This window comes from Mixophyes fleayi, chromosome 11 (assembly GCF_038048845.1).
Source record: "Mixophyes fleayi isolate aMixFle1 chromosome 11, aMixFle1.hap1, whole genome shotgun sequence".
Classification (NCBI taxonomy): domain Eukaryota; kingdom Metazoa; phylum Chordata; class Amphibia; order Anura; family Limnodynastidae; genus Mixophyes; species Mixophyes fleayi.
This window is the reverse complement of record NC_134412.1, coordinates 602,501-628,028: the sequence shown is the minus strand read 5'-3', so window position 1 is coordinate 628,028 and position 25,528 is coordinate 602,501. Positions and strand designations below refer to the sequence as shown.

The 25,528-nt window shown below is 53.3% G+C and overlaps 1 protein-coding gene across 1 annotated transcript in view; it reads right to left on the bottom strand.

Moving 5' to 3' along the window:
- The window catches only part of EPHA8 (EPH receptor A8), a 126,613-nt gene that overhangs the window by 81,325 nt on the left and 19,760 nt on the right, over positions 1–25,528 (bottom strand). Inside the window, exon 2 of the mRNA XM_075191013.1 lies at positions 19,116–19,180. Within this exon, the coding sequence (XP_075047114.1) occupies positions 19,116–19,180 (65 nt within the window). The remainder of the gene's footprint in view (positions 1–19,115; positions 19,181–25,528) is intronic.

Genomic DNA, 25,528 nt, shown 5'->3' with positions numbered 1-25,528 from the left:
ATTCTGAAGGAGCTGGTTCCTGACCCTGCCCCCTTAACAACAGCGATAATGCCGTCGGTGTGCTCAATGATGTCATCAGGTGCAACCACCTTCATCGTCATTGGCTGCTGTCGGGGTGTAGAGGAGTTGTCATCGGGCAGGGTCAGGAACCAGCTCCTTCGGAGTAGTCACGTTGGGGTGAGTCTTGTCGGGGTAGTCAGCATCGATATGGTGACTACCACTGGATTTATAAGTAAAGGATATCTGCTGCGGTCCCACTGTTATCGTACAATACTACGTCTTTCTATGGGGGCTGCTATGTTCTATGCTTTAACAAATTCTGTAAATCAGAGATTTTCAGAACTTGGGCCCGGTGACGAACGCCATCTGAAGATCTTCAGATCCCTCACAGCATCTTACCTGCCCCCCTCCGGTCACTATCGCAATGGTGGCTTTACACATGCGTGACCTTAGATTTCCGGATGGAGCATGTGCAGATCTATTCTACAACAGTGTTCTGCATCGTGATTGAAGAAAACGAGTGGCCAATAGGAAGTGCTGCAGAACACTTTTAGTAAATACTCACAATCTTTCAATCCTTATCTTTGCGATAAGGAATGAAAATGATGGTGTCAAAAATGTGCTAGTTAATAAATAGGCCCCTAAGAGAGACCAGGCCGCGGCCACTCAATGTCACACATGCCCAACATTCCATAAGTACGGCGCTATGATGTATGATGGCGCTATGTATGACTGGTCTGACCGTGTTTCATGTCAGGATTTTACATGATTTATTCCTTTTATCTACTTCATTTCCTTAATTATCAGAGCTACTGACTGCACAAGGTCTGAGATCTTTATTACCTTAATGCAAATATTCCACATTATAAAAACATCCTCGGAAACAACAAGTTGAAGTATTTGAAGTGAAATCTCTAGAAGAACTGTGTTACGGAGCCGATCCGTGTAGCTGTCATTAATGTGAGCGTTGTTACTGGAGGCTGAGTGTGATCAGATGACAATCATTAATGGGGACTGTGAGGGAGCGGATAATCCCCTCTATGTCTATACGTTATACAGCCTTCATCTGGTAAACTGCGTGTGACCTCCATGGAATATTTAAACAACAGCTGAGCATGAAAATGTAAATTTCACAGAGAATGGGCACTCGTCAGGTGAAGATTCTTTTCATGTTTTATTCTTCACTTTAAAAGAAAAAAAAAAAAGAAAAACTAATTAACAGGATTCAAAAAGCACTTTATTTCCTGATGGGAAAAGTCCAGGAGAATTTTCTTTTGGCTGGAACCAGCCACCTCCTCCACTCACCAGAGAAGAGGAGATTGGGATCAGCTTCATATCTGCAGCCTAAATACCTGGTCTCTCCGGTCTGCTTTCATCACAAACTCCTCACTGTTAGTTTGAAGTGTTTTTAATAAATGAGGTTCAGTCCGTCTCGTCTGCTGCCATCGTGATAACATCCCCTAGTGAGTCGAAAATGAGGACATCTTAATTAACAAGGGGAGGTTCTAATTCCATTTCTATTCAGGCCTCTTATGATTTAAATTAAAGTCAACATACATTGTAAAAAGAGCGTTGATCCAGTAAGGGCCGGAGGACGGTACCTGGTGATGATAGACTTGGCAGCAGTGACTGGTGTTTGTAGAGGGGAGGGCCATAGATTGGGGATATAAAGGGTGTCTTATCTCCTGTGGTCAGTGTCTAACTCCAGTCTCTAATCATTATGCTTCTTCTTTCAGTCCCCGTATTGTTCACTCTGCACCGTTCCTGAGCTGGCATAATGATTCTCCGGCAACGCCAACTCTCACATTCATCCAGCCAATCTCTGTAGCTGCCTTTTGTCTCCATCATCAGCTCTGTAGCATCTGCTGCATTATACATTAGTACTATTATTACTCTGGGTCCCGATGTCATACCCGGAACATTGATAATAACCGGGAGAACCATGGAACATTTCTTGTGGGCATCACAGTTACCACAACTGACTGTCACTTACATGGGAGGTATATCTTATATCATATGGGATTTCTGCTACCCCACTAAATGGGGACTGCTTTATTCTAATGTTGCAATCACTTTAAACAGTCGCGAAGTAGATGATGATGATTGTCGTATCTTCCATGGGGCATAACGCATATCTTGGTGACCTCGCATTCTTACACTGTATTTTGAGCCACATGTATCCTATGATAACTGCAAAATTGTGTTTTACTCTAAATGAGGCCCTTAAGTCTCCAGCTGCAAACAGGGTTCTTTACAGTTAGAGCAGGGGAACTGTGGAAAGCTCTTCCCTAAGACCTGGCATTGGCAGACTGCAGATAGATTTTATAAGGGTCTGGACATCTTCCTAGACGAACATATAGGACCAAATGACCAGTTAAATATCTAAATCTAATTATTTCTCCTGTGTTTCTATTTTTGTGGCATCTCCGTGTGATATGTAATAAATAATCGGACTGAATTGTATATTTCATACATAAAGATAATTGATGTTTAACCTCCAGGGGTAACGTACACATGAAGTGCAGACCCCATTACTTAGAACAGCAGATACAGTAAGTAAATCAGATAATATGGACTGTACGTTATGTTTTGTAGAGATTTACTATGTTGGTGATATGAGTCACGGGACTACCACCGAACTGTACAATAGTTTATAAATCAGGGATTCATTGTCTGACCTATAATAAACACCAAAGCAAATTATAATTATAATATATAAGTGTACATTATACAAAACACATTTACATATGTAAGTTTTACTTAGACACAGCATTGTGTGTTGGTTACTATAACCTCATTACCAATATTGTGCCTCCGTATAGAGTGATCTGTGTATCCTCTGATAGTATCTGTGTATACTGGTATATTATATATCTCTATATCATTGTACCAGCAATGTTACATGTGCCAGTGACTGCGACTGTGTTGGTGTCATTTGATATCTGTGTCTGTAAGTGGAGGAACGATGGGGGGGGCTCTCGCTGTCACTTACTGGTGATGTCTATCTCAGTAACAATGGTCACTGAAGGTTCTTAGCCCCCGGGGTCTTACAGGATGAATATGAAAGGGTCAGGCCATAACACTGACCCTTCCTCCTTCCTGCAGGCTGTGGATAGACAGCAGACACGGCCCTTCATACAGAAGCTTCACCTTCATTTTACAGCCAATTATATCTCCAGTTGTGTGCAATGAGCAACTCACAGGGGGACCACAAGCCCCCCATGGTGCATCCTGTCTAAGTAATTGTGCTTTACCTGACAGTCTACCAAGGGACATGCTTGATGAGGGCCACAGAAAGCCTTGATGGGGGCCACTTCCAGGCTTCAGTCGACCAGTTAGAATGCTCCATAATATGTCAAATGCCAAAATACCAACAACCTCATCAAAGCCTCAGATCAACAGCGACAACACAATGAACTAGCTCTAGAAATACCAGAAGACACAACTAACACGTGAACTGAATGCAGGAGACCCTGTTTCACTGATCCGACAGGAGGAACTAGATTCACTATGCGAGAATAACAACTTAACACAAAAGAAGAGGAATAAAGAAAAATAAAGAGAAAAGGAATAGAAGTAGAGAAGAGGGTTGTGGGTAATGGCTGGGAAGGGTCTATCGGCCTCATTAAGGGGACAGTCACCAGACCGGCCTCTGGTGAGCGTCAGACTTTATTAGTTATTCTGTAAATATAAAGCTCTAGCTGAGTGTATATATATGGGGACATTATTAGAGGCTGTTCTAGAGCTGGGCTCAGGTCTTCTCACTGCGTTCTATACAAGAAATGGTTCTTAGGATTTTGTGATATTTAACGCTCTATAATATAGAGCATGTTGACTCCGCAGCACTAGAAGGACAGTGTATGAATTCTTGTGCTGGCATCATGCCCGGCACTGGCTTTACCACCTCATTCTCAGAGCAGAGCCATGGACTGGAGGCCGACAACAAACATCTAATGCAGCGAAATAAAATACTAATATTCCAGGTGAAATGCAGTATTTGCCCAGCGGGGGCAGCTGAGTATCGCTCGTCCAACACAGCCAGGGGAGGGCTGGCAAGCTTTAGCCCGGGGGGGGCAAGACTCAACTCAGCAGTCTATTTTAAAGGAAAAAAAATACAGGTGGCCCAGCCCAAGGTAGCCAACCATGCGACCGGCCTGGGGGGCAGATGCCCCCTTGCCCACCAAACCCAGCCTGCCCCTGGATACAGCTCCAGGATAGTTACCACCGGGGCAGTTGAGTATTGCTCGCCCCTGGAGCCCCGCCAGTCCTGGGCCTAAACAAGTTTATAAGGGGTGGGGGCCCCCGCAGTGAATTGCAGGTTTTTAGCAGGTTCAATCTCTAGATAGTAGCAGCTCCTGAGATGTGGGGGGAGGCCTCAGTAATGAATCAAGAGATGCGGTACCATGTCCGCTTCCATTCCCAAGGTGTGGGGGCCCCATGGTTGCTGCCACTTACTGCAGTCTCAACCCCCTAGGTGCGCATCTTCCCGAGAGAGAGGCGTCCGGCTCATGGACTGAGAGCTGCGATATAGTAGAGAGGCTCCCTGCAGTGTCGATGACGTCAAGTATTTAATGACGTCACAATGGTTTCAACGGAGTGGAACAGAAAGGAGACAGCAAGAAGAAGTAGATTGTACAGGGGTAAGCGAACTTCTGCAGGGGCTAGATAGAACTGGGGATGGAGGCTCACTGTAGAGAATAGGGGGGCCGGCAAATGTTCAGTAGAGGATAATTTAAAAAAGGGGGTGGGGTGAAAGAAGGAAGAAAGGGGCCTTGTCTGTTACATTTGTACTGGGCCCCACAATTTATGGTGGCAGCCCTACTCGCTACCCCCAGCTCCAAGACAGTTATCACCAGGGCAGCTGAGTATCGCTCAGCCCCCCCAGCTCCAAGGCGGTTATCATTGGGGAAGCTGAGTATCGCTCAGCCCCCCCAGCTCCAAGGCACTTATCATTAGGGCAGCTGAGTATCGCTCAGCCGTCCCAGCTCCGGGGCACTTATCATTGGGGAAGCTGAGTATCGCTCAGCCCCCCCAGCTCCGGGGCACTTATCATTGGGGCAGCTGAGTATCGCTCAGCCGTCCCAGCTTTAGGGCACTTATCATTGGGGCAGCTGAGTATCGCTCAGTTGTCCCAGCTCCGGGGCACTTATCATGTGGGCAGCTGAGTATCGCTCAGTTGTCCCAGCTCCGGGGCAGTTATCATTGGGGCAGCTGAGTATCGCTCAGCCCCCCCAGCTCCGGGGCACTTATCATTGGGGCAGCTGAGTATCGCTCAGCCCCCCCAGCTCCGGGGCAGTTATCATTGGGGCAGCTGAGTATCGCTCAGCCGTCCCAGCTCCGGGGCAGTTATCATTGGGGCAGCTGAGTATCGCTCAGCCGTCCCAGCTCCGGGGCAGTTATCATTGGGGCAGCTGAGTATCGCTCAGCCCCCCCAGCTCCAAGGCGGTTATCATTGGGGAAGCTGAGTATCGCTCAGCCCCCCCAGCTCCGGGGCACTTATCATTGGGGCAGCTGAGTATCGCTCAGCCCCCCCAGCTCCGGGGCACTTATCATTGGGGAAGCTGAGTATCGCTCAGCCCCCCAGCTCCGGGGCAGTTATCATTGGGGCAGCTGAGTATCGCTCAGCCCCCCCAGCTCCGGGGCACTTATCATTGGGGCAGCTGAGTATCACTCAGCCCCCCCAGCTCCGGGGCACTTATCATTGGGGCAGCTGAGTATCGCTCAGCCCCCCCAGCTCCGGGGCACTTATCATTGGGGCAGCTGAGTATCGCTCAGCCCCCCCAGCTCCGGGGCACTTATCATTAGGGCAGCTAAGTATCGCTCAGCCCCCCCCAGCTCCGGGGCACTTATCATTGGGCAGCTGAGTATCGCTCAGCCCCCCCAGCTCCGGGGCACTTATCATTAGGGCAGCTAAGTATCGCCTCAGCCCCCCCAGCTCCGGGGTACTTATCATTGGGGCAGCTGAGTATCGCTCAGCCGTCCCAGCTCCGGGGCAGTTATCATTGGGGCAGCTGAGTATCGCTCAGCCCCCCAGCTCCGGGGCAGTTATCATTGGGGAAGCTGAGTATCGCTCAGCCCCCCCAGCTCCAAGGCGGTTATCATGGGGAAGCTGAGTATCGCTCAGCCCCCCCAGCTCCGGGGCAGTTATCATTGGGGCAGCTGAGTATCGCTCAGCCCCCCCAGCTCCGGGGCACTTTATCATTAGGGCAGCTAAGTATCGCTCAGTTGTCCCAGCTCCGGGGCACTTATCATTGGGGCAGCTGAGTATCGCTCAGCCCCCCAGCTCCGGGGCACTTATCGTTGGGGGCAGCTGAGTATCGCTCAGCCCCCCCAGCTCCGGGGCAGTTATCATTGGGGCAGCTGAGTATCGCTCAGCCCCCCCAGCTCCAAGGCGGTTATCATTGGGGAAGCTGAGTATCGCTCAGCCCCCCCAGCTCCGGGGCAGTTATCATTGGGGAAGCTGAGTATCGCTCAGCCCCCCCAGCTCCGGGGCACTTATCATTAGGGCAGCTAAGTATCGCTCAGTTGTCCCAGCTCCGGGGCAGTTATCGTTGGGGCAGCTGAGTATCGCTCAGCCCCCCAGCTCCGGGGCAGTTATCATTGGGGCAGCTGAGTATCACTCAGCCGTCCCAGCTCCGGGGCAGTTATCGTTGGGGCAGCTGAGTATCGCTCAGCCCCCCCAGCTCCGGGGCAGTTATCATTGGGACAGCTGAGTATCACTCAGCCGTCCCAGCTCCGGGGCAGTTATCATTGGGGCAGCTGAGTATCACTCAGCCGTCCCAGCTCCGGGGCAGTTATCATTGGGGCAGCTGAGTATCGCTCAGCCGTCCCAGCTCCGGGGCAGTTATCATTGGGGCAGCTGAGTATCGCTCAGCCCCCCCAGCTCCGGGGCACTTATCATTGGGGCAGCTGAGTATCACTCAGCCGTCCCAGCTCCGGGGCAGTTATCATTGGGGCAGCTGAGTATCACTCAGCCGTCCCAGCTCCGGGGCAGTTATCATTGGGGCAGCTGAGTATCGCTCAGCCGTCCCAGCTCCGGGGCAGTTATCGTTGGGGCAGCTGAGTATCGCTCAGCCCCCCCAGCTCCGGGGCAGTTATCATTGGGGCAGCTGAGTATCGCTCAGCCCCCCCAGCTCCGGGGCAGTTATCATTGGGGCAGCTGAGTATCACTCAGCCGTCCCAGCTCCGGGGCACTTATCATTGGGGCAGCTGAGTATCGCTCAGCCACTCCCAGCTCCGGGGCACTTATCATTGGGGCAGCTGAGTATCGCTCAGCCACTCCCAGCTCCGGGGCACTTATCATTGGGGCAGCTGAGTATCACTCAGCCGTCCCAGCTCCGGGGCACTTATCGTTGGGGCAGCTGAGTATCGCTCAGCCGTCCCAGCTCCGGGGCACTTATCATTAGGGCAGCTAAGTATCGCTCAGTTGTCCCAGCTCCGGGGCAGTTATCATTGGGGCAGCTGAGTATCGCTCAGCCCCCCCCAGCTCCGGGGCAGTTATCATTGGGGCAGCTGAGTATCGCTCAGCCACTCCCAGCTCCGGGGCACTTATCATTGGGGCAGCTGAGTATCGCTCAGCCCCCCAGCTCCGGGGCACTTATCATTGGGGCAGCTGAGTATCGCTCAGCCCCCCAGCTCCGGGGTACTTATCATTGGGGCAGCTGAGTATCGCTCAGCCCCCCCAGCTCCAGGGCAGTTATCATTGGGGCAGCTGAGTATCACTCAGCCGTCCCAGCTCCGGGGCACTTATCATTGGGGCAGCTGAGTATCGCTCAGCCCCCCCAGCTCCGGGGCACTTATCGTTGGGGCAGCTGAGTATCGCTCAGCCCCCCCAGCTCCAGGGCAGTTATCATTGGGGCAGCTGAGTATCGCTCAGCCCCCCAGCTCCGGGGCAGTTATCATTGGGGCAGCTGAGTATCGCTCAGCCCCCCCAGCTCCGGGGCAGTTATCATTGGGGCAGCTGAGTATCGCTCAGCCGTCCCAGCTCCGGGGCAGTTATCATTGGGGCAGCTGAGTATCGCTCAGCCGTCCCAGCTCCGGGGCACTTATCATTGGGGAAGCTGAGTATCGCTCAGCCCCCCCAGCTCCGGGGCAGTTATCATTGGGGAAGCTGAGTATCGCTCAGCCCCCCCAGCTCCGGGGGCACTTATCATTAGGGCAGCTAAGTATCGCTCAGTTGTCCCAGCTCCGGGGGCACTTATCATTGGGGCAGCTGAGTATCGCTCAGCCCCCCAGCTCCGGGGCACTTATCGTTGGGGCAGCTGAGTATCGCTCAGCCCCCCCCAGCTCCGGGGCAGTTATCATTGGGGCAGCTGAGTATCACTCAGCCGTCCCAGCTCCGGGGCAGTTATCGTTGGGGGCAGCTGAGTATCGCTCAGCCCCCCCAGCTCCGGGGCAGTTATCATTGGGACAGCTGAGTATCACTCAGCCGTCCCAGCTCCGGGGCAGTTATCATTGGGGGCAGCTGAGTATCACTCAGCCGTCCCAGCTCCGGGGCAGTTATCATTGGGGCAGCTGAGTATCGCTCAGCCGTCCCAGCTCCGGGGCAGTTATCATTGGGGCAGCTGAGTATCGCTCAGCCCCCCCAGCTCCGGGGCACTTATCATTGGGGCAGCTGAGTATCGCTCAGCCGTCCCAGCTCCGGGGCAGTTATCGTTGGGGCAGCTGAGTATCGCTCAGCCCCCCCCAGCTCCGGGGCAGTTATCATTGGGGCAGCTGAGTATCGCTCAGCCCCCCCAGCTCCGGGGCAGTTATCATTGGGGGCAGCTGAGTATCACTCAGCCGTCCCAGCTCCGGGGCACTTATCATTGGGGCAGCTGAGTATCGCTCAGCCACTCCCAGCTCCGGGGCACTTATCATTGGGGCAGCTGAGTATCGCTCAGCCACTCCCAGCTCCGGGGCACTTATCATTGGGGCAGCTGAGTATCACTCAGCCGTCCCAGCTCCGGGGCACTTATCGTTGGGGCAGCTGAGTATCGCTCAGCCGTCCCAGCTCCGGGGCACTTATCATTAGGGCAGCTAAGTATCGCTCAGTTGTCCCAGCTCCGGGGCAGTTATCATTGGGGCAGCTGAGTATCGCTCAGCCCCCCCAGCTCCGGGGCAGTTATCATTGGGGCAGCTGAGTATCGCTCAGCCACTCCCAGCTCCGGGGCACTTATCATTGGGGCAGCTGAGTATCGCTCAGCCCCCCAGCTCCGGGGCACTTATCATTGGGGCAGCTGAGTATCGCTCAGCCCCCCAGCTCCGGGGTACTTATCATTGGGGCAGCTGAGTATCGCTCAGCCCCCCCAGCTCCAGGGCAGTTATCATTGGGGCAGCTGAGTATCACTCAGCCGTCCCAGCTCCGGGGCACTTATCATTGGGGCAGCTGAGTATCGCTCAGCCCCCCCAGCTCCGGGGTACTTATCATTGGGGCAGCTGAGTATCGCTCAGCCCCCCCAGCTCCAGGGCAGTTATCATTGGGGCAGCTGAGTATCGCTCAGCCCCCCAGCTCCGGGGCACTTATCGTTGGGGCAGCTGAGTATCGCTCAGCCCCCCCAGCTCCAGGGCAGTTATCATTGGGGCAGCTGAGTATCGCTCAGCCCCCCAGCTCCGGGGCAGTTATCATTGGGGCAGCTGAGTATCGCTCAGCCCCCCCAGCTCCGGGGCAGTTATCATTGGGGCAGCTGAGTATCGCTCAGCCGTCCCAGCTCCGGGGCAGTTATCATTGGGGCAGCTGAGTATCGCTCAGCCGTCCCAGCTCCGGGGCACTTATCATTGGGGAAGCTGAGTATCGCTCAGCCCCCCCAGCTCCGGGGCACTTATCATTGGGGCAGCTGAGTATCGCTCAGCCGTCCCAGCTTTAGGGCACTTATCATTGGGGCAGCTGAGTATCGCTCAGTTGTCCCAGCTCCGGGGCACTTATCATTGGGGCAGCTGAGTATCGCTCAGTTGTCCCAGCTCCGGGGCAGTTATCATTGGGGAAGCTGAGTATCGCTCAGCCCCCCCAGCTCCGGGGCAGTTATCATTGGGGAAGCTGAGTATCGCTCAGCCCCCCCAGCTCCAGGGCAGTTATCATTGGGGCAGCTGAGTATCGCTCAGCCCCCCAGCTCCGGGGCAGTTATCATTGGGGCAGCTGAGTATCGCTCAGCCCCCCCAGCTCCGGGGCAGTTATCATTGGGGCAGCTGAGTATCGCTCAGCCGTCCCAGCTCCGGGGCAGTTATCATTGGGGCAGCTGAGTATCGCTCAAGCCGTCCCAGCTCCGGGGCACTTATCATTGGGGAAGCTGAGTATCGCTCAGCCCCCCCAGCCTCCGGGGCACTTATCATTGGGGCAGCTGAGTATCGCTCAGCCGTCCCAGCTTTAGGGCACTTATCATTGGGGCAGCTGAGTATCGCTCAGTTGTCCCAGCTCCGGGGCACTTATCATTGGGGGCAGCTGAGTATCGCTCAGTTGTCCCAGCTCCGGGGCAGTTATCATTGGGGAAGCTGAGTATCGCTCAGCCCCCCCAGCTCCGGGGCACTTATCATTGGGGCAGCTGAGTATCGCTCAGCCCCCCCAGCTCCGGGGCAGTTATCATTGGGGCAGCTGAGTATCGCTCAGCCGTCCCAGCTCCGGGGCAGTTATCATTGGGGCAGCTGAGTATCGCTCAGCCCCCCCAGCTCCAAGGCGGTTATCATTGGGGAAGCTGAGTATCGCTCAGCCCCCCCAGCTCCGGGGCACTTATCATTGGGGCAGCTGACCCCCCCAGCTCCGGGGCACTTATCATTAGGGCAGCTAAGTATCGCTCAGCCCCCCCAGCTCCGGGGCACTTATCATTGGGGCAGCTGAGTATCGCTCAGCCCCCCCAGCTCCGGGGTACTTATCATTGGGGCAGCTGAGTATCGCTCAGCCGTCCCAGCTCCGGGGCAGTTATCATTGGGGCAGCTGAGTATCGCTCAGCCCCCCCAGCTCCAAGGCGGTTATCATTGGGGAAGCTGAGTATCGCTCAGCCCCCCCAGCTCCGGGGCAGTTATCATTGGGGCAGCTGAGTATCGCTCAGCCACTCCCAGCTCCGGGGCACTTATCATTGGGGCAGCTAAGTATCGCTCAGTTGTCCCAGCTCCGGGGCAGTTATCATTGGGGCAGCTGAGTATCGCTCAGCCCCCCAGCTCCGGGGCACTTATCGTTGGGGCAGCTGAGTATCGCTCAGCCCCCCAGCTCCGGGGCAGTTATCATTGGGGCAGCTGAGTATCACTCAGCCGTCCCAGCTCCGGGGCAGTTATCGTTGGGGCAGCTGAGTATCGCTCAGCCCCCCCAGCTCCGGGGCAGTTATCATTGGGGCAGCTGAGTATCACTCAGCCGTCCCAGCTCCGGGGCAGTTATCATTGGGGCAGCTGAGTATCACTCAGCCGTCCCAGCTCCGGGGCAGTTATCATTGGGGCAGCTGAGTATCGCTCAGCCGTCCCAGCTCCGGGGCAGTTATCATTGGGGCAGCTGAGTATCGCTCAGCCCCCCCAGCTCCGGGGCACTTATCATTGGGGCAGCTGAGTATCGCTCAGCCGTCCCAGCTCCGGGGCAGTTATCGTTGGGGCAGATGAGTATCGCTCAGCCCCCCCAGCTCCGGGGCAGTTATCATTGGGGCAGCTGAGTATCGCTCAGCCACTCCCAGCTCCGGGGCACTTATCATTGGGGCAGCTGAGTATCGCTCAGCCACTCCCAGCTCCGGGGCACTTATCATTGGGGCAGCTGAGTATCACTCAGCCGTCCCAGCTCCGGGGCACTTATCGTTGGGGCAGCTGAGTATCGCTCAGCCGTCCCAGCTCCGGGGCACTTATCATTAGGGCAGCTAAGTATCGCTCAGTTGTCCAGCTCCGGGGCAGTTATCATTGGGGCAGCTGAGTATCGCTCAGCCCCCCCAGCTCCGGGGCAGTTATCATTGGGGCAGCTGAGTATCGCTCAGCCACTCCCAGCTCCGGGGCACTTATCATTGGGGCAGCTGAGTATCGCTCAGCCCCCCCAGCTCCGGGGCACTTATCATTGGGGCAGCTGAGTATCGCTCAGCCCCCCAGCTCCGGGGTACTTATCATTGGGGCAGCTGAGTATCGCTCAGCCCCCCCAGCTCCAGGGCAGTTATCATTGGGGCAGCTGAGTATCACTCAGCCGTCCCAGCTCCGGGGCACTTATCATTGGGGCAGCTGAGTATCGCTCAGCCCCCCAGCTCCGGGGTACTTATCATTGGGGCAGCTGAGTATCGCTCAGCCCCCCCAGCTCCAGGGCAGTTATCATTGGGGCAGCTGAGTATCGCTCAGCCCCCCAGCTCCGGGGCACTTATCGTTGGGGCAGCTGAGTATCGCTCAGCCCCCCCAGCTCCAGGGCAGTTATCATTGGGGCAGCTGAGTATCGCTCAGCCCCCCAGCTCCGGGGCAGTTATCATTGGGGCAGCTGAGTATCGCTCAGCCCCCCCAGCTCCGGGGCAGTTATCATTGGGGCAGCTGAGTATCGCTCAGCCGTCCCAGCTCCGGGGCAGTTATCATTGGGGCAGCTGAGTATCACTCAGCCGTCCCAGCTCCGGGGCAGTTATCGTTGGGGCAGCTGAGTATCGCTCAGCCCCCCCCAGCTCTGGGGCAGTTATCATTGGGGCAGCTGAGTATCGCTCAGCCCCCCCAGCTCTGGGGCAGTTATCATTGGGGCAGCTGAGTATCGCTCAGCCCCCCAGTTCCGGGGCACTTATCGTTGGGGCAGCTGAGTATCGCTCAGCCCCCCAGCTCCGGGGCACTTATCATTGGGGCAGCTGAGTATCGCTCAGCCACTCCCAGCTCCGGGGCAGTTATCATTGGGGCAGCTGAGTATCACTCAGCCGTCCCAGCTCCGGGGCAGTTATCATTAGGGCAGCTAAGTATCGCTCAGTTGTCCCAGCTCCGGGGTACTTATCATTGGGACAGCTGAGTATCGCTCAGCCCCCCCAGCTCCGGGGTACTTATCATTGGGGCAGCTGAGTATCGCTCAGCCGTCCCAGCTCCGGGGCAGTTATCATTGGGGCAGCTGAGTATCGCTCAGCCCCCCCAGCTCCGGGGTACTTATCATTGGGACAGCTGAGTATCACTCAGCCGTCCCAGCTCCGGGGTACTTATCATTGGGACAGCTGAGTATCACTCAGCCGTCCCAGCTCCGGGGCAGTTATCGTTGGGGCAGCTGAGTATCGCTCAGCCCCCCCAGCTCTGGGGCAGTTATCATTGGGGCAGCTGAGTATCGCTCAGCCCCCCAGCTCCGGGGCACTTATCGTTGGGGCAGCTGAGTATCGCTCAGCCCCCCAGCTCCGGGGCAGTTATCGTTGGGGCAGCTGAGTATCGCTCAGCCCCCCCAGCTCCGGGGCAGTTATCATTGGGGCAGCTGAGTATCGCTCAGCCGTCCCAGCTCCGGGGCAGTTATCGTTGGGGCAGCTGAGTATCACTCAGCCGTCCCAGCTCCGGGGCAGTTATCATTGGGGCAGCTGAGTATCACTCAGCCGTCCCAGCTCCGGGGCAGTTATCATTGGGGCAGCTGAGTATCGCTCAGCCCCCCAGCTCCGGGGCAGTTATCATTGGGGCAGCTGAGTATCGCTCAGCCCCCCAGCTCCGGGGCAGTTATCGTTGGGGCAGCTGAGTATCGCTCAGCCCCCCCAGCTCCGGGGCAGTTATCATTGGGGCAGCTGAGTATCGCTCAGCCACTCCCAGCTCCGGGGCAGTTATCATTGGGGCAGCTGAGTATCACTCAGCCGTCCCAGCTCCGGGGCAGTTATCATTAGGGCAGCTAAGTATCGCTCAGCCCCCCCAGCTCCGGGGCACTTATCATTGGGACAGCTGAGTATCACTCAGCCGTCCCAGCTCCGGGGCAGTTATCATTGGGGCAGCTGAGTATCGCTCAGCCCCCCCAGCTCCGGGGTACTTATCATTGGGACAGCTGAGTATCACTCAGCCGTCCCAGCTCCGGGGCAGTTATCATTGGGGCAGCTGAGTATCGCTCAGCCCCCCCAGCTCTGGGGCAGTTACCATTGGGGCAGCTGAGTATCGCTCAGCCGTCCCAGCTCCGGGGCAGTTATCATTGGGGCAGCTGAGTATCACTCAGCCGTCCCAGCTCCGGGGCAGTTATCATTGGGGCAGCTGAGTATCACTCAGCCGTCCCAGCTCCGGGGCAGTTATCATTGGGGCAGCTGAGTATCGCTCAGCCGTCCCAGCTCCGGGGCACTTATCGTTGGGGCAGCTGAGTATCGCTCAGCCCCCCCAGCTCCGGGGCAGTTATCATTGGGGCAGCTGAGTATCGCTCAGCCCCCCAGCTCCGGGGCAGTTATCGTTGGGGCAGCTAAGTATCACTCAGCCGTCCCAGCTCCGGGGCAGTTATCATTGGGGCAGCTGAGTATCGCTCAGCCCCCCCAGCTCCGGGGCACTTATCGTTGGGGCAGCTGAGTATCGCTCAGCCCCCCAGCTCCGGGGCAGTTATCATTGGGGCAGCTGAGTATCGCTCAGCCCCCCCAGCTCCGGGGCAGTTATCATTGGGGCAGCTGAGTATCGCTCAGCCGTCCCAGCTCCGGGGCAGTTATCATTGGGGCAGCTGAGTATCACTCAGCCGTCCCAGCTCCGGGGCAGTTATCATTGGGGCAGCTGAGTATCGCTCAGCCCCCCCAGCTCCGGGGCAGTTATCATTGGGGCAGCTGAGTATCACTCAGCCCCCCAGCTCCGGGGCAGTTATCATTGGGGCAGCTGAGTATCGCTCAGCCCTCCCAGCTCCGGGGCAGTTATCATTGGGGGCAGCTGAGTATCGCTCAGCCCCCCAGCTCCGGGGCAGTTATCATTGGGGCAGCTGAGTATCGCTCAGCCCCCCCAGCTCCGGGGCAGTTATCGTTGGGGCAGCTGAGTATCGCTCAGTTGTCCCAGCTCCGGGGCAGTTATCGTTGGGGCAGCTGAGTATCGCTCAATTGTCCCAGCTCCGGGGCAGTTATCATTGGGGCAGCTGAGTATCGCTCAGCCACTCCCAGCTCCGGGGCACTTATCATTGGGGCAGCTGAGTATCGCTCAGCCCCCCCAGCTCCGGGGCAGTTATCATTGGGGCAGCTGAGTATCGCTCAGCCGTCCCAGCTCCGGGGCACTTATCATTAGGGCAGCTAAGTATCGCTCAGTTGTCCCAGCTCCGGGGCAGTTATCATTGGGGCAGCTGAGTATCGCTCAGCCCTCCCAGCTCCGGGGCAGTTATCATTGGGGCAGCTGAGTATCGCTCAGCCCTCCCAGCTCCGGGGCAGTTATCATTGGGGCAGCTGAGTATCACTCAGCCCCCCCAGCTCCGGGGTACTTATCATTGGGACAGCTGAGTATCACTCAGCCGTCCCAGCTCCGGGGCAGTTATCATTGGGGCAGCTGAGTATCACTCAGCCGTCCCAGCTCCGGGGCAGTTATCGTTGGGGCAGCTGAGTATCGCTCAGCCCCCCCAGCTCTGGGGCAGTTATCGTTGGGGCAGCTGAGTATCGCTCAGCCCCCCAGCTCCGGGGCACTTATCGTTGGGGCAGCTGAGTATCGCTCAGCCCCCCAGCTCCGGGGCAGTTATCGTTGGGGCAGCTGAGTATCGCTCAGCCCCCCCAGCTCCGGGGCAGTTATCATTGGGGCAGCTGAGTATCGCTCAGCCGTCCCAGCTCCGGGGCAGTTATCATTGGGGCAGCTGAGTATCACTCAGCCGTCCCAGCTCCGGGGCAGTTATCATTGGGGCAGCTGAGTATCGCTCAGCCCCCCAGCTCCGGGGCAGTTATCATTGGGGCAGCTGAGTATCGCTCAGCCGTCCCAGCTCCGGGGCAGTTATCATTGGGGCAGCTGAGTATCACTCAGCCGTCCCAGCTCCGGGGCAGTTATCATTGGGGCAGCTGAGTATCGCTCAGCCCCCCCAGTTCCGGGGCAGTTATCATTAGGGCAGCTAAGTATCGCTCAGTTGTCCCAGCTCCGGGGTACTTATCGTTGGGGCAGCTGAGTATCGCTCAGCCCCCCCAGCTCCGGGGCAGTTATCATTGGGGCAGCTGAGTATCGCTCAGCCACTCCCAGCTCCGGGGCAGTTATCATTGGGGCAGCTGAGTATCACTCAGCCGTCCCAGCTCCGGGGCAGTTATCATTAGGGCAGCTAAGTATCGCTCAGTTGTCCCAGCTCCGGGGTACTTATCATTGGGACAGCTGAGTATCGCTCAGCCCCCCCAGCTCCGGGGTACTTATCATTGGGGCAGCTGAGTATCGCTCAGCCGTCCCAGCTCCGGGGCAGTTATCATTGGGGCAGCTGAGTATCGCTCAGCCCCCCCAGCTCCGGGGTACTTATCATTGGGACAGCTGAGTATCACTCAGCCGTCCCAGCTCCGGGGCAGTTATCGTTGGGGCAGCTGAGTATCGCTCAGCCCCCCCAGCTCTGGGGCAGTTATCATTGGGGCAGCTGAGTATCGCTCAGCCCCCCAGCTCCGGGGTACTTATCATTGGGACAGCTGAGTATCGCTCAGCCCCCCCAGCTCTGGGGCAGTTATCATTGGGGCAGCTGAGTATCGCTCAGCCCCCCAGCTCCGGGGCAGTTATCATTGGGGCAGCTGAGTATCGCTCAGCCCCCCAGCTCCGGGGCAGTTATCGTTGGGGCAGCTGAGTATCGCTCAGCCCCCCAGCTCCGGGGCAGTTATCGTTGGGGCAGCTGAGTATCGCTCAGCCCCCCCAGCTCCGGGGCAGTTATCATTGGGGCAGCTGAGTATCGCTCAGCCGTCCCAGCTCCGGGGCAGTTATCGTTGGGGCAGCTGAGTATCACTCAGCCGTCCCAGCTCCGGGGCAGTTATCATTGGGGCAGCTGAGTATCACTCAGCCGTCCCAGCTCCGGGGCAGTTATCATTGGGGCAGCTGAGTATCGCTCAGCCCCCCAGCTCCGGGGCAGTTATCATTGGGGCAGCTGAGTATCGCTCAGCCCCCCAGTTCCGGGGCACTTATCGTTGGGGCAGCTGAGTATCGCTCAGCCCCCCCAGCTCCGGGGCAGTTATCATTGGGGCAGCTGAGTATCGCTCAGCCACTCCCAGCTCCGGGGCAGTTATCATTGGGGCAGCTGAGTATCGCTCAGCCCCCCCAGCTCCGGGGTACTTATCATTGGGACAGCTGAGTATCACTCAGCCGTCCCAGCTCCGGGGCAGTTATCATTGGGGCAGCTGAGTATCGCTCAGCCCCCCCAGCTCCGGGGTACTTATCATTGGGACAGCTGAGTATCACTCAGCCGTCCCAGCTCCGGGGCAGTTATCATTGGGGCAGCTGAGTATCGCTCAGCCCCCCCAGCTCTGGGGCAGTTACCATTGGGGCAGCTGAGTATCGCTCAGCCGTCCCAGCTCCGGGGCAGTTATCATTGGGGCAGCTGAGTATCACTCAGCCGTCCCAGCTCCGGGGCAGTTATCATTGGGGCAGCTGAGTATCACTCAGCCGTCCCAGCTCCGGGGCAGTTATCATTGGGGCAGCTGAGTATCGCTCAGCCGTCCCAGCTCCGGGGCACTTATCGTTGGGGCAGCTGAGTATCGCTCAGCCCCCCCAGCTCCGGGGCAGTTATCATTGGGGCAGCTGAGTATCGCTCAGCCCCCCAGCTCCGGGGCAGTTATCGTTGGGGCAGCTGAGTATCGCTCAGCCCCCCAGCTCCGGGGCACTTATCGTTGGGGCAGCTGAGTATCGCTCAGCCCCCCAGCTCCGGGGCAGTTATCATTGGGGCAGCTGAGTATCGCTCAGCCCCCCCAGCTCCGGGGCAGTTATCATTGGGGCAGCTGAGTATCGCTCAGCCGTCCCAGCTCCGGGGCAGTTATCATTGGGGCAGCTGAGTATCACTCAGCCGTCCCAGCTCCGGGGCAGTTATCATTGGGGCAGCTGAGTATCGCTCAGCCCCCCCAGCTCCGGGGCAGTTATCATTGGGGCAGCTGAGTATCACTCAGCCCCCCAGCTCCGGGGCAGTTATCATTGGGGCAGCTGAGTATCGCTCAGCCCCCCCAGCTCCGGGGCACTTATCATTGGGGCAGCTGAGTATCGCTCAGCCCCCCAGCTCCGGGGCACTTATCATTGGGGCAGCTGAGTATCGCTCAGCCCCCCCAGCTCCGGGGCAGTTATCATTGGGGCAGCTGAGTATCGCTCAGCCCCCCAGCTCCGGGGCAGTTATCATTGGGGCAGCTGAGTATCGCTCAGCCCCCCAGCTCCGGGGCAGTTATCGTTGGGGCAGCTGAGTATCGCTCAGCCGTCCCAGCTCCGGGGCACTTATCGTTGGGGCAGCTGAGTATCGCTCAGCCCCCCCAGCTCCGGGGCAGTTATCATTGGGGCAGCTGAGTATCGCTCAGCCCCCCCAGCTCCGGGGCAGTTATCATTGGGGCAGCTGAGTATCGCTCAGCCCCCCCAGCTCCGGGCCAGTTATTGTTGGGGCAGCTGAGTATCGCTCAGCCCCCCCAGCTCCGGGGCACTTATCGTTGGGGCAGCTGAGTATCGCTCAGCCCCCCCAGCTCCGGGGCAGTTATCATTGGGGCAGCTGAGTATCACTCGCCAACATCTTTTTTTTTTTTGTAAAAAATAAGGGATAAGGGGTTTTTATTACCATAATAAAAAAAAATTGTCCTCATTGCCATGGAGACCGGAAAAATAAAAATATAAATTTGACTATTAATTTTACATATATCCTGCTCAGATACTGGAAATAATTCGGAACAGATCAAATTGATTATTTGCCTTCTCTATATAATAGGAAACATTGATAAAATATTGTTGTCAGAGTGTCAGACTATTCCTTACACAAAGGCTTGACGTACATGGAGAATATGGTAGCACTGTGGCTCAGTGGTTAACACTTCTGCCTCACAGCACTGTGGTCCTGAAATTGCTCCTGACCATGGCCGTATCTGTTTGGAGTTTGTATCTGTGTTAGGGAATTTAGAGTGTAAGCTCTAATGGTGCAAGGACTGATATGAGTGACAAATATTCTCATGGAATTGCTGGTGCTATATAAATAATTGATGATAAAATAATACCAGAAATCCAAGGAAGCAGATCCAGGCAGTTGTATAAAATATATTATTAGTAAATACCAACACTCTCCTCTCTCCCAGCTCTCCGCACATTCATCTCATTCACTGGTGGGTGCTACAGAACATTAAGTTACTTACCCCATGTGGGGGATATGTCAGCCAACCCCAGTCCCCAGGAATAGTCGCAGTGTCTAATAAATTCACTAGAAAACAAAGAAACAGTGAAATTAGTCTATATAATAATAATAATAATAATTAATAACAACAATTTATACTCTTCTGCGCTCAGTGACACAAGCAAACTCAATAATAAATAATACCCTAATTTTCTATACAACAGGAAACATCCTCACCCCATCTTCAGCTTCAACATTATTTTATGTGTTTTCAAACCCTGTGAGACTAAACTTTGCCCTATCATTCAGCAACTGGGCCTCCATCAGCCACCCCAGCTCCGGCACAGTTATCACTGGAGCTACTGGGCCTCCCTCAGCCACCCCAGCTCCGGGACAGTTATCACTGGAGCTACTGGGCCTCCCTCAGCCACCCCAGCTCCGGGACAGTTATCACTGGAGCTACTGGGCCTCCCTCAGCCACCCCAGCTCCAGGACAGTTATCACCGGGGCAACTGGGCCTCCCTCAGCCACCCCAGCTCCGGCACAGTTATCACTGGAGCTACTGGGCCTCCCTCAGCCACCCCAGCTCCAGGACAGTTATCACCGGGGCAACTGGGCTTCCATCAGCCACCCCAGCTCCGGCACAGTTATCACTGGAGCTACTGGGCCTCCCTCAGCCACCCCAGCTCCGGCACAGTTATCACTGGAGCTACTGGGCCTCCCTCAGCCACCTCCGCTCCGGCACAGTTATCACTGGAGCTACTGGGCCTCCCTCAGCCACCCCAGCTCCGGCACAGTTATCACTGGAGCTACTGGGCCTCCCTCAGCCATCCGAGCTACAGGACAGTTATCACCGGGGCAACTGGACATCGCTCGGCCATCTCCGCTCCGGGACAGTTATCACTGGAGCTACTGGGCCTCCCTCAGCCATCTCAGCTCTAGGACAGTTATCACTGGAGCTACTGGGCCTCCTTCAGCCATCTCAGCTCCAGGACAGTTATCACCGGGGCAACTGGACAACGCTCGGCCATCTCCGCTCCGGGACAGTTATCACCAGGGCAACTGGGCCTCCCTCAGCCATCTCAGCTCTAGGACAGTTATCATTGGGACAACTGGGCCTCCTTCAGCCATCTCAGCTCCAGGACAGTTATCACCGGGGCAACTGGGCCTCCCTCAGCCATCTCAGCTCCAGAACGGTTATCACTGGAGCTACTGGGCCTCCCTCAGCCATCTCAGCTCCAGGACAGTTATCACCGGGGCAACTGGGCCTCCCTCAGCCATCTCAGCTCCAGGACAGTTATCACTGGAGCTACTGGGCCTCCCTCAGCCATCTCAGCTCCAGGACAGTTATCACTGGAGCTACTGGGCCTCCCTCAGCCATCTCAGCTCCAGGACAGTTATCACCGGGGCAACTGGACATCGCTTGCCCACCTCAAACTGATGTTTAATGTGTGGAAAAGGTGTTTTTTTTATATACAACCAGAAGTGAAATGTAATGAAAAATAAACTATAAAACTTGGCATAATAAGGGATCTTTCAAAGATATTTGTGAGCATTTGACACAATGACGAATCTTATGGAAATAAGGACTGGGTGCCGACAATTCTGATATACCTTTGTCCTATTAATGGCTCCTTATATCGGCCAGGCTTGCAGAGGTTAATGGGAGGTTGTTTCACACTGAGATCTTCCTACAGCGTCCCCTTTATCCTGGGGCATTTATAGTAGGGATGGGCACCGGCGACTTTTGGTGTCTCGTGTTTTGTGTTTTGGATTCGGATTTTCTCGATGTTTTGGGTTCGGATTTGTTTCGCAAAACACCTGCCGAAAGGTTTTGGTTCAGATTTAAGATTTTGGATTCGGATTTTTTTTTTAAAAAAGCATAAAATGTTCAAAAATCAAGTTTTTGGGCTTATTTTCACTCCTACGCTATTATTAACCTCAATAGCATTCAATAACAATAATTTCCACTAATTTACAGTGTATTCTGAACACCTCACAATATTGTTATTAGTCCAAAACGTTGCAACGAGGTATCTTTCTGGACTGCGTAGTGGAGTGGTCCCCACAATATAATAAGAAAACCATCAACTGGTCTTAATCGCACCAAAAAATGTACCTGGACTGCGTAGAGGAGTGGTCACCACAATATAATTTAAAAACCCTGAACTTGTATAATTCGCACCAATAAATGTATCTGGACTGCGTAGAGGAGTGGTCCCTACAATATAATTAAAAAACCCTCCACGGGTCTGAATTCTACCAAAAAAGTTTATGGACTGCATAGTGTAGTGTTCCCCACAATATTATTTAAAAATTTTGCAGCACAGTCAACGTTGTTTAATATCTGATACACCTCTATCTGGACTGCATAGTGGGGTGGCCCCGGTACTAAATTTGGTACCGGGGCCACAATACCTCCTCCAACTTCCAAGTGTAGTGTTTATAACATATAAACACTACAGTAGTTCTAGCACATCAATACCTCTTGTTTTAAATAATGACAGGGCATTTTACTTTTGGTTTAATTTTTTTAATTTGTTGACATTTTGTTTTACTTTTTGAACATGGCAAACGACTGTTGAATGGTCACATAATGCCAAAAAAATAGTTGCAAGATGGAATTGTCCTTGGGCCCTCCCACCCACCCTTATGTTGTTGAAATAGGACATGCACACTTTAACAAACCAATCATTTCAGCGACAGGGCCTACCAAACAACTGTGGCTGAAATGATTGGTTTGTTTGGGCCCCCACACCAATAAAACAATTCATCTCTCCCTGTACAAACTAAACAGGCTCTACTGAGGCAAGATGTCGTCCTCATCCTCAACCTCTGATTCCTCTCCCCCTACAGTGTGTACTTCCTCCTCCTCACACATTATCAATTCGTCCCCGCTGGACTCCACAACCACAGGTCCCTCTGTAGGAATTGATTATTCATTTTTATAAACATCATTTTTTCAACGTTGTGAGGAAGCAACCTCCTTCGCCGCTCACTGACCAGGTTCCCCGCTGCACTAAAAACTCTTTCCGAGTACACACTGGAGGGGGGACAACTCAGGTAAAATAGAGCCAGTTTGTACAGGGGCTTCCAAACTGCCTTTTTTTTTCCTGCCAGTAACAATATGGACTGTCTGACATGTCTATTTGGATGGTGTCAGCAAAATAATCCTCCACCATTTTTCCTATTGTGACAGCATCCAATGCAGCGACAGTAGACATGTCTGCAATGATTGGCAGGTCCTTCAGTCCGGACCAGATGTTATCAGCATCCCCGCCAGCGGGTCTTTTAGGAAAACTGAGCTTTTTCCTCGCAGCTTTATCCTCTAAATTTTTGTTTTCCATTATATGTAGCACAAGAGAGCGTACCCCTAAGCCACACACACACTCGCCAAAGCCTTTAAAAATTATATGCGGCACAGGAGAGTACCACTGGAATTATACTGCAGAATCAGTGAACTTTGTTATATTGCAGTACCAATGGACTTATACTGCAGGATTGTTTTTGGATATTTTTTTTTTCTTTTTTTTATAATAATTCTTTTAATTTTTTTTTTTATAACTTTTTTTTACATTTTTTATAACTTGGGACTAATGGGGAAATAACAATGCCCTTAGAAGGACAGAGCACAGGACACAGCACCACTGGACTGAACAGGACACAGCACATGACCCAGCAGCACCACTGAACTCAGAAGGACAGAGCACAGGACACAGCACCACTGGACTGAGCACAGCACAGGACCCAGCAGCACCACTGAACTCAGAAGGACAGAGCACAGGACACAGCACCACTGGACTGAACAGGACACAGCACAGGACCCAGCAGCACCACTGAACTCAGAAGGACAGAGCACAGGACACAGCACCACTGGACTGAACAGGACACAGCACAGGACCCAGCAGCACCACTGAACTCAGAAGGACAGAGCACAGGACACAGCACCGCACAGCACAGGATATAGCAGGACAGAGGACCACCTAACACAACCTCCCTCTACCCTGATCAATGCCTGAGTGAAGATGGCGGCGGCCAGCGGGGAATTTATAGAATCCGAGTATCGCGAGATCCGACAACGGGATTATGACTCGGAGCCTCGCTTTCAGTTTTGCAATTGGCGGGAATACCCGGATCTGTCTCGGATCCGGCTCGGATCGGCAAGGTTCGGGTGGGCTCAGATTTCAGATATCCGAGCCCGCTCATCCCTAATTTATAGTGGAGTTTTCAGCTGTTCCAAATTTCCAGGTCTGCCTCAGCATTTCAATATTTGTCCCTAAAATGTCCCTACTTTTCACTACTAACCATCGGTACTGTGTGATTGCCCTGTTCTCTTGGGTCAGGGTCACCTCTAGCACCTCCGTCTGTTACTCTGTATTGCATGCACCTGTACCTGCGTACAGCGCTATGGAAAATGTGGGTGCTATATAACTAATAGTTGGGGATTCTCATTGCTTTTTAAAATTTGACATCTTAGTTTATCACTATTTTTTATCTTGATGGGGATGGGGCATTAAATTAGTTTGGGGCAGTTAATATAAAATGTGGGTGTGTTGTGTCGGAAAGGTGGTATGAGATGATGGGATTCCTAATCTGCCCCTGTCAGCCCTGTGAGTGGGGCAGAGATCTCCCTCTATAGCAGTAATGTGCCGTGTACAAGGTCTTGTGCACTAGTGTAATCTGTTTCACCCATGTTCGCTCTTTAGACCTGGAAGAGGGGGTTAAGCAATGATCTGGTACGTGTGTGTAATTAGACCATCTCAGTAACAGGCAGCTCTGCTGTGTATGGAGATGAAGGGTCAGTAATGCAGGAACTGTCCCCTCCGGCTGCAATTGCTCACGATTAAAACTTCAAAGGGTTCCCAAGAGATTTTCAGGCCGACTCCAATTTCTATGGAACAATTCCCTTCACATTGATAATTAAACTCTCGTCGGCCCCTATTTCTCACACCCCATTTTCTGCGGCAGAAATAATGCAGCTTCTGTTATGTAAGAGAGAAAAGGTTCCCTCCCGATGCCCAGCTCGCCCGCTTCATTCACAAGAAACGTCTCCTCACTCTGCCCTCTATAACCCTTCAGTACCGCGGCCTAACACTACCAGATAGACGCAAGGATACATTGTCAGCCGACTATTACATTTATATCAGATAGATAGATATGATCATCATCATCTATTTAATTTATATAGCGCCACTAATTCCACAGCGCTGTACAGAGAACTCATTCACATCAGTCCCTGCCCCCATTGGTGCTTACAATCTAATAATCCTAACTTACACAAACACACCTAGACAGACTAAGGGCAATTTAATAGCAGCCAAATAACCTACTAGTATGTTGTTGGAGTATGGGAGGAAACCGGAGCACCCGGAGGAAACCCACGCAAACACGGGGAGAACATACAAACTCCACACAGATAAGGCCATTGCGGGAATCACACTCATGACCCCAGTGCTGTGAGGCAGAAGTGCTAACCACTGAGCCACCGTGCTGCCCACGATATATGATATAGATAGTTCGATAGAGGAGATAGATAGATAGATAGATATGAATTAGATAAAAAGATAGATAGATAGATATGAGATAAATAGATAGATATGAATTAGACAGATAGATAGATATGAGATATGAGATGGATAGATAGATAGATAGATATGTGATAAGTACATAGATATGAGGTAGATAAATATGAAATAGATAGATAGATAGATATGAAATAGACAGATAGATATGTGATAAGTAGATAGATATAAGGTAGATAGATATGAGTTAGATAAATAGATAGATTTGAAATAGATAGATATGAGATAGAGAGATAGATGGATATGAATGAAATAGACAGATATATAGATAGATAAATAGATATGAGGTAGATAGATAGATATGAAATAGACATATATATATATATATAGACATATATATATATATATATATATATATATATATATATATATATATATATATATATGAAATAGATAGATATGAGATAGATAGATATGAGATAGATAGATAGATAAACAGATAGATATGAGATAGATAGATATGAAATAGATAGATATGAGATAGATAGATAAATAGATATGAGACAGATAGATAGATGGATATGAGATAGATAGATATGAAATAGATAGATAGATAAATAGATATGAGACAGATAGATAGATATGAGATAGATAGATAGATATGAAATAGATAGATATGAAATAGATAGATAGATATGAAATAGATAGATGGATATGAGAGAGATAGATATGAGATAGATAGATAGATATGAAATAGATAGATAGATATGAGATAGATATGAGATAGATAGATAGATAGATATGAGACAGATAGATAGATATGAGATAGATAGATATGAAATAGACAGAAAGATAGATAGATAGATAGATATGAAATAGACAGATAGATAGATAGATATGAAATAGACAGACA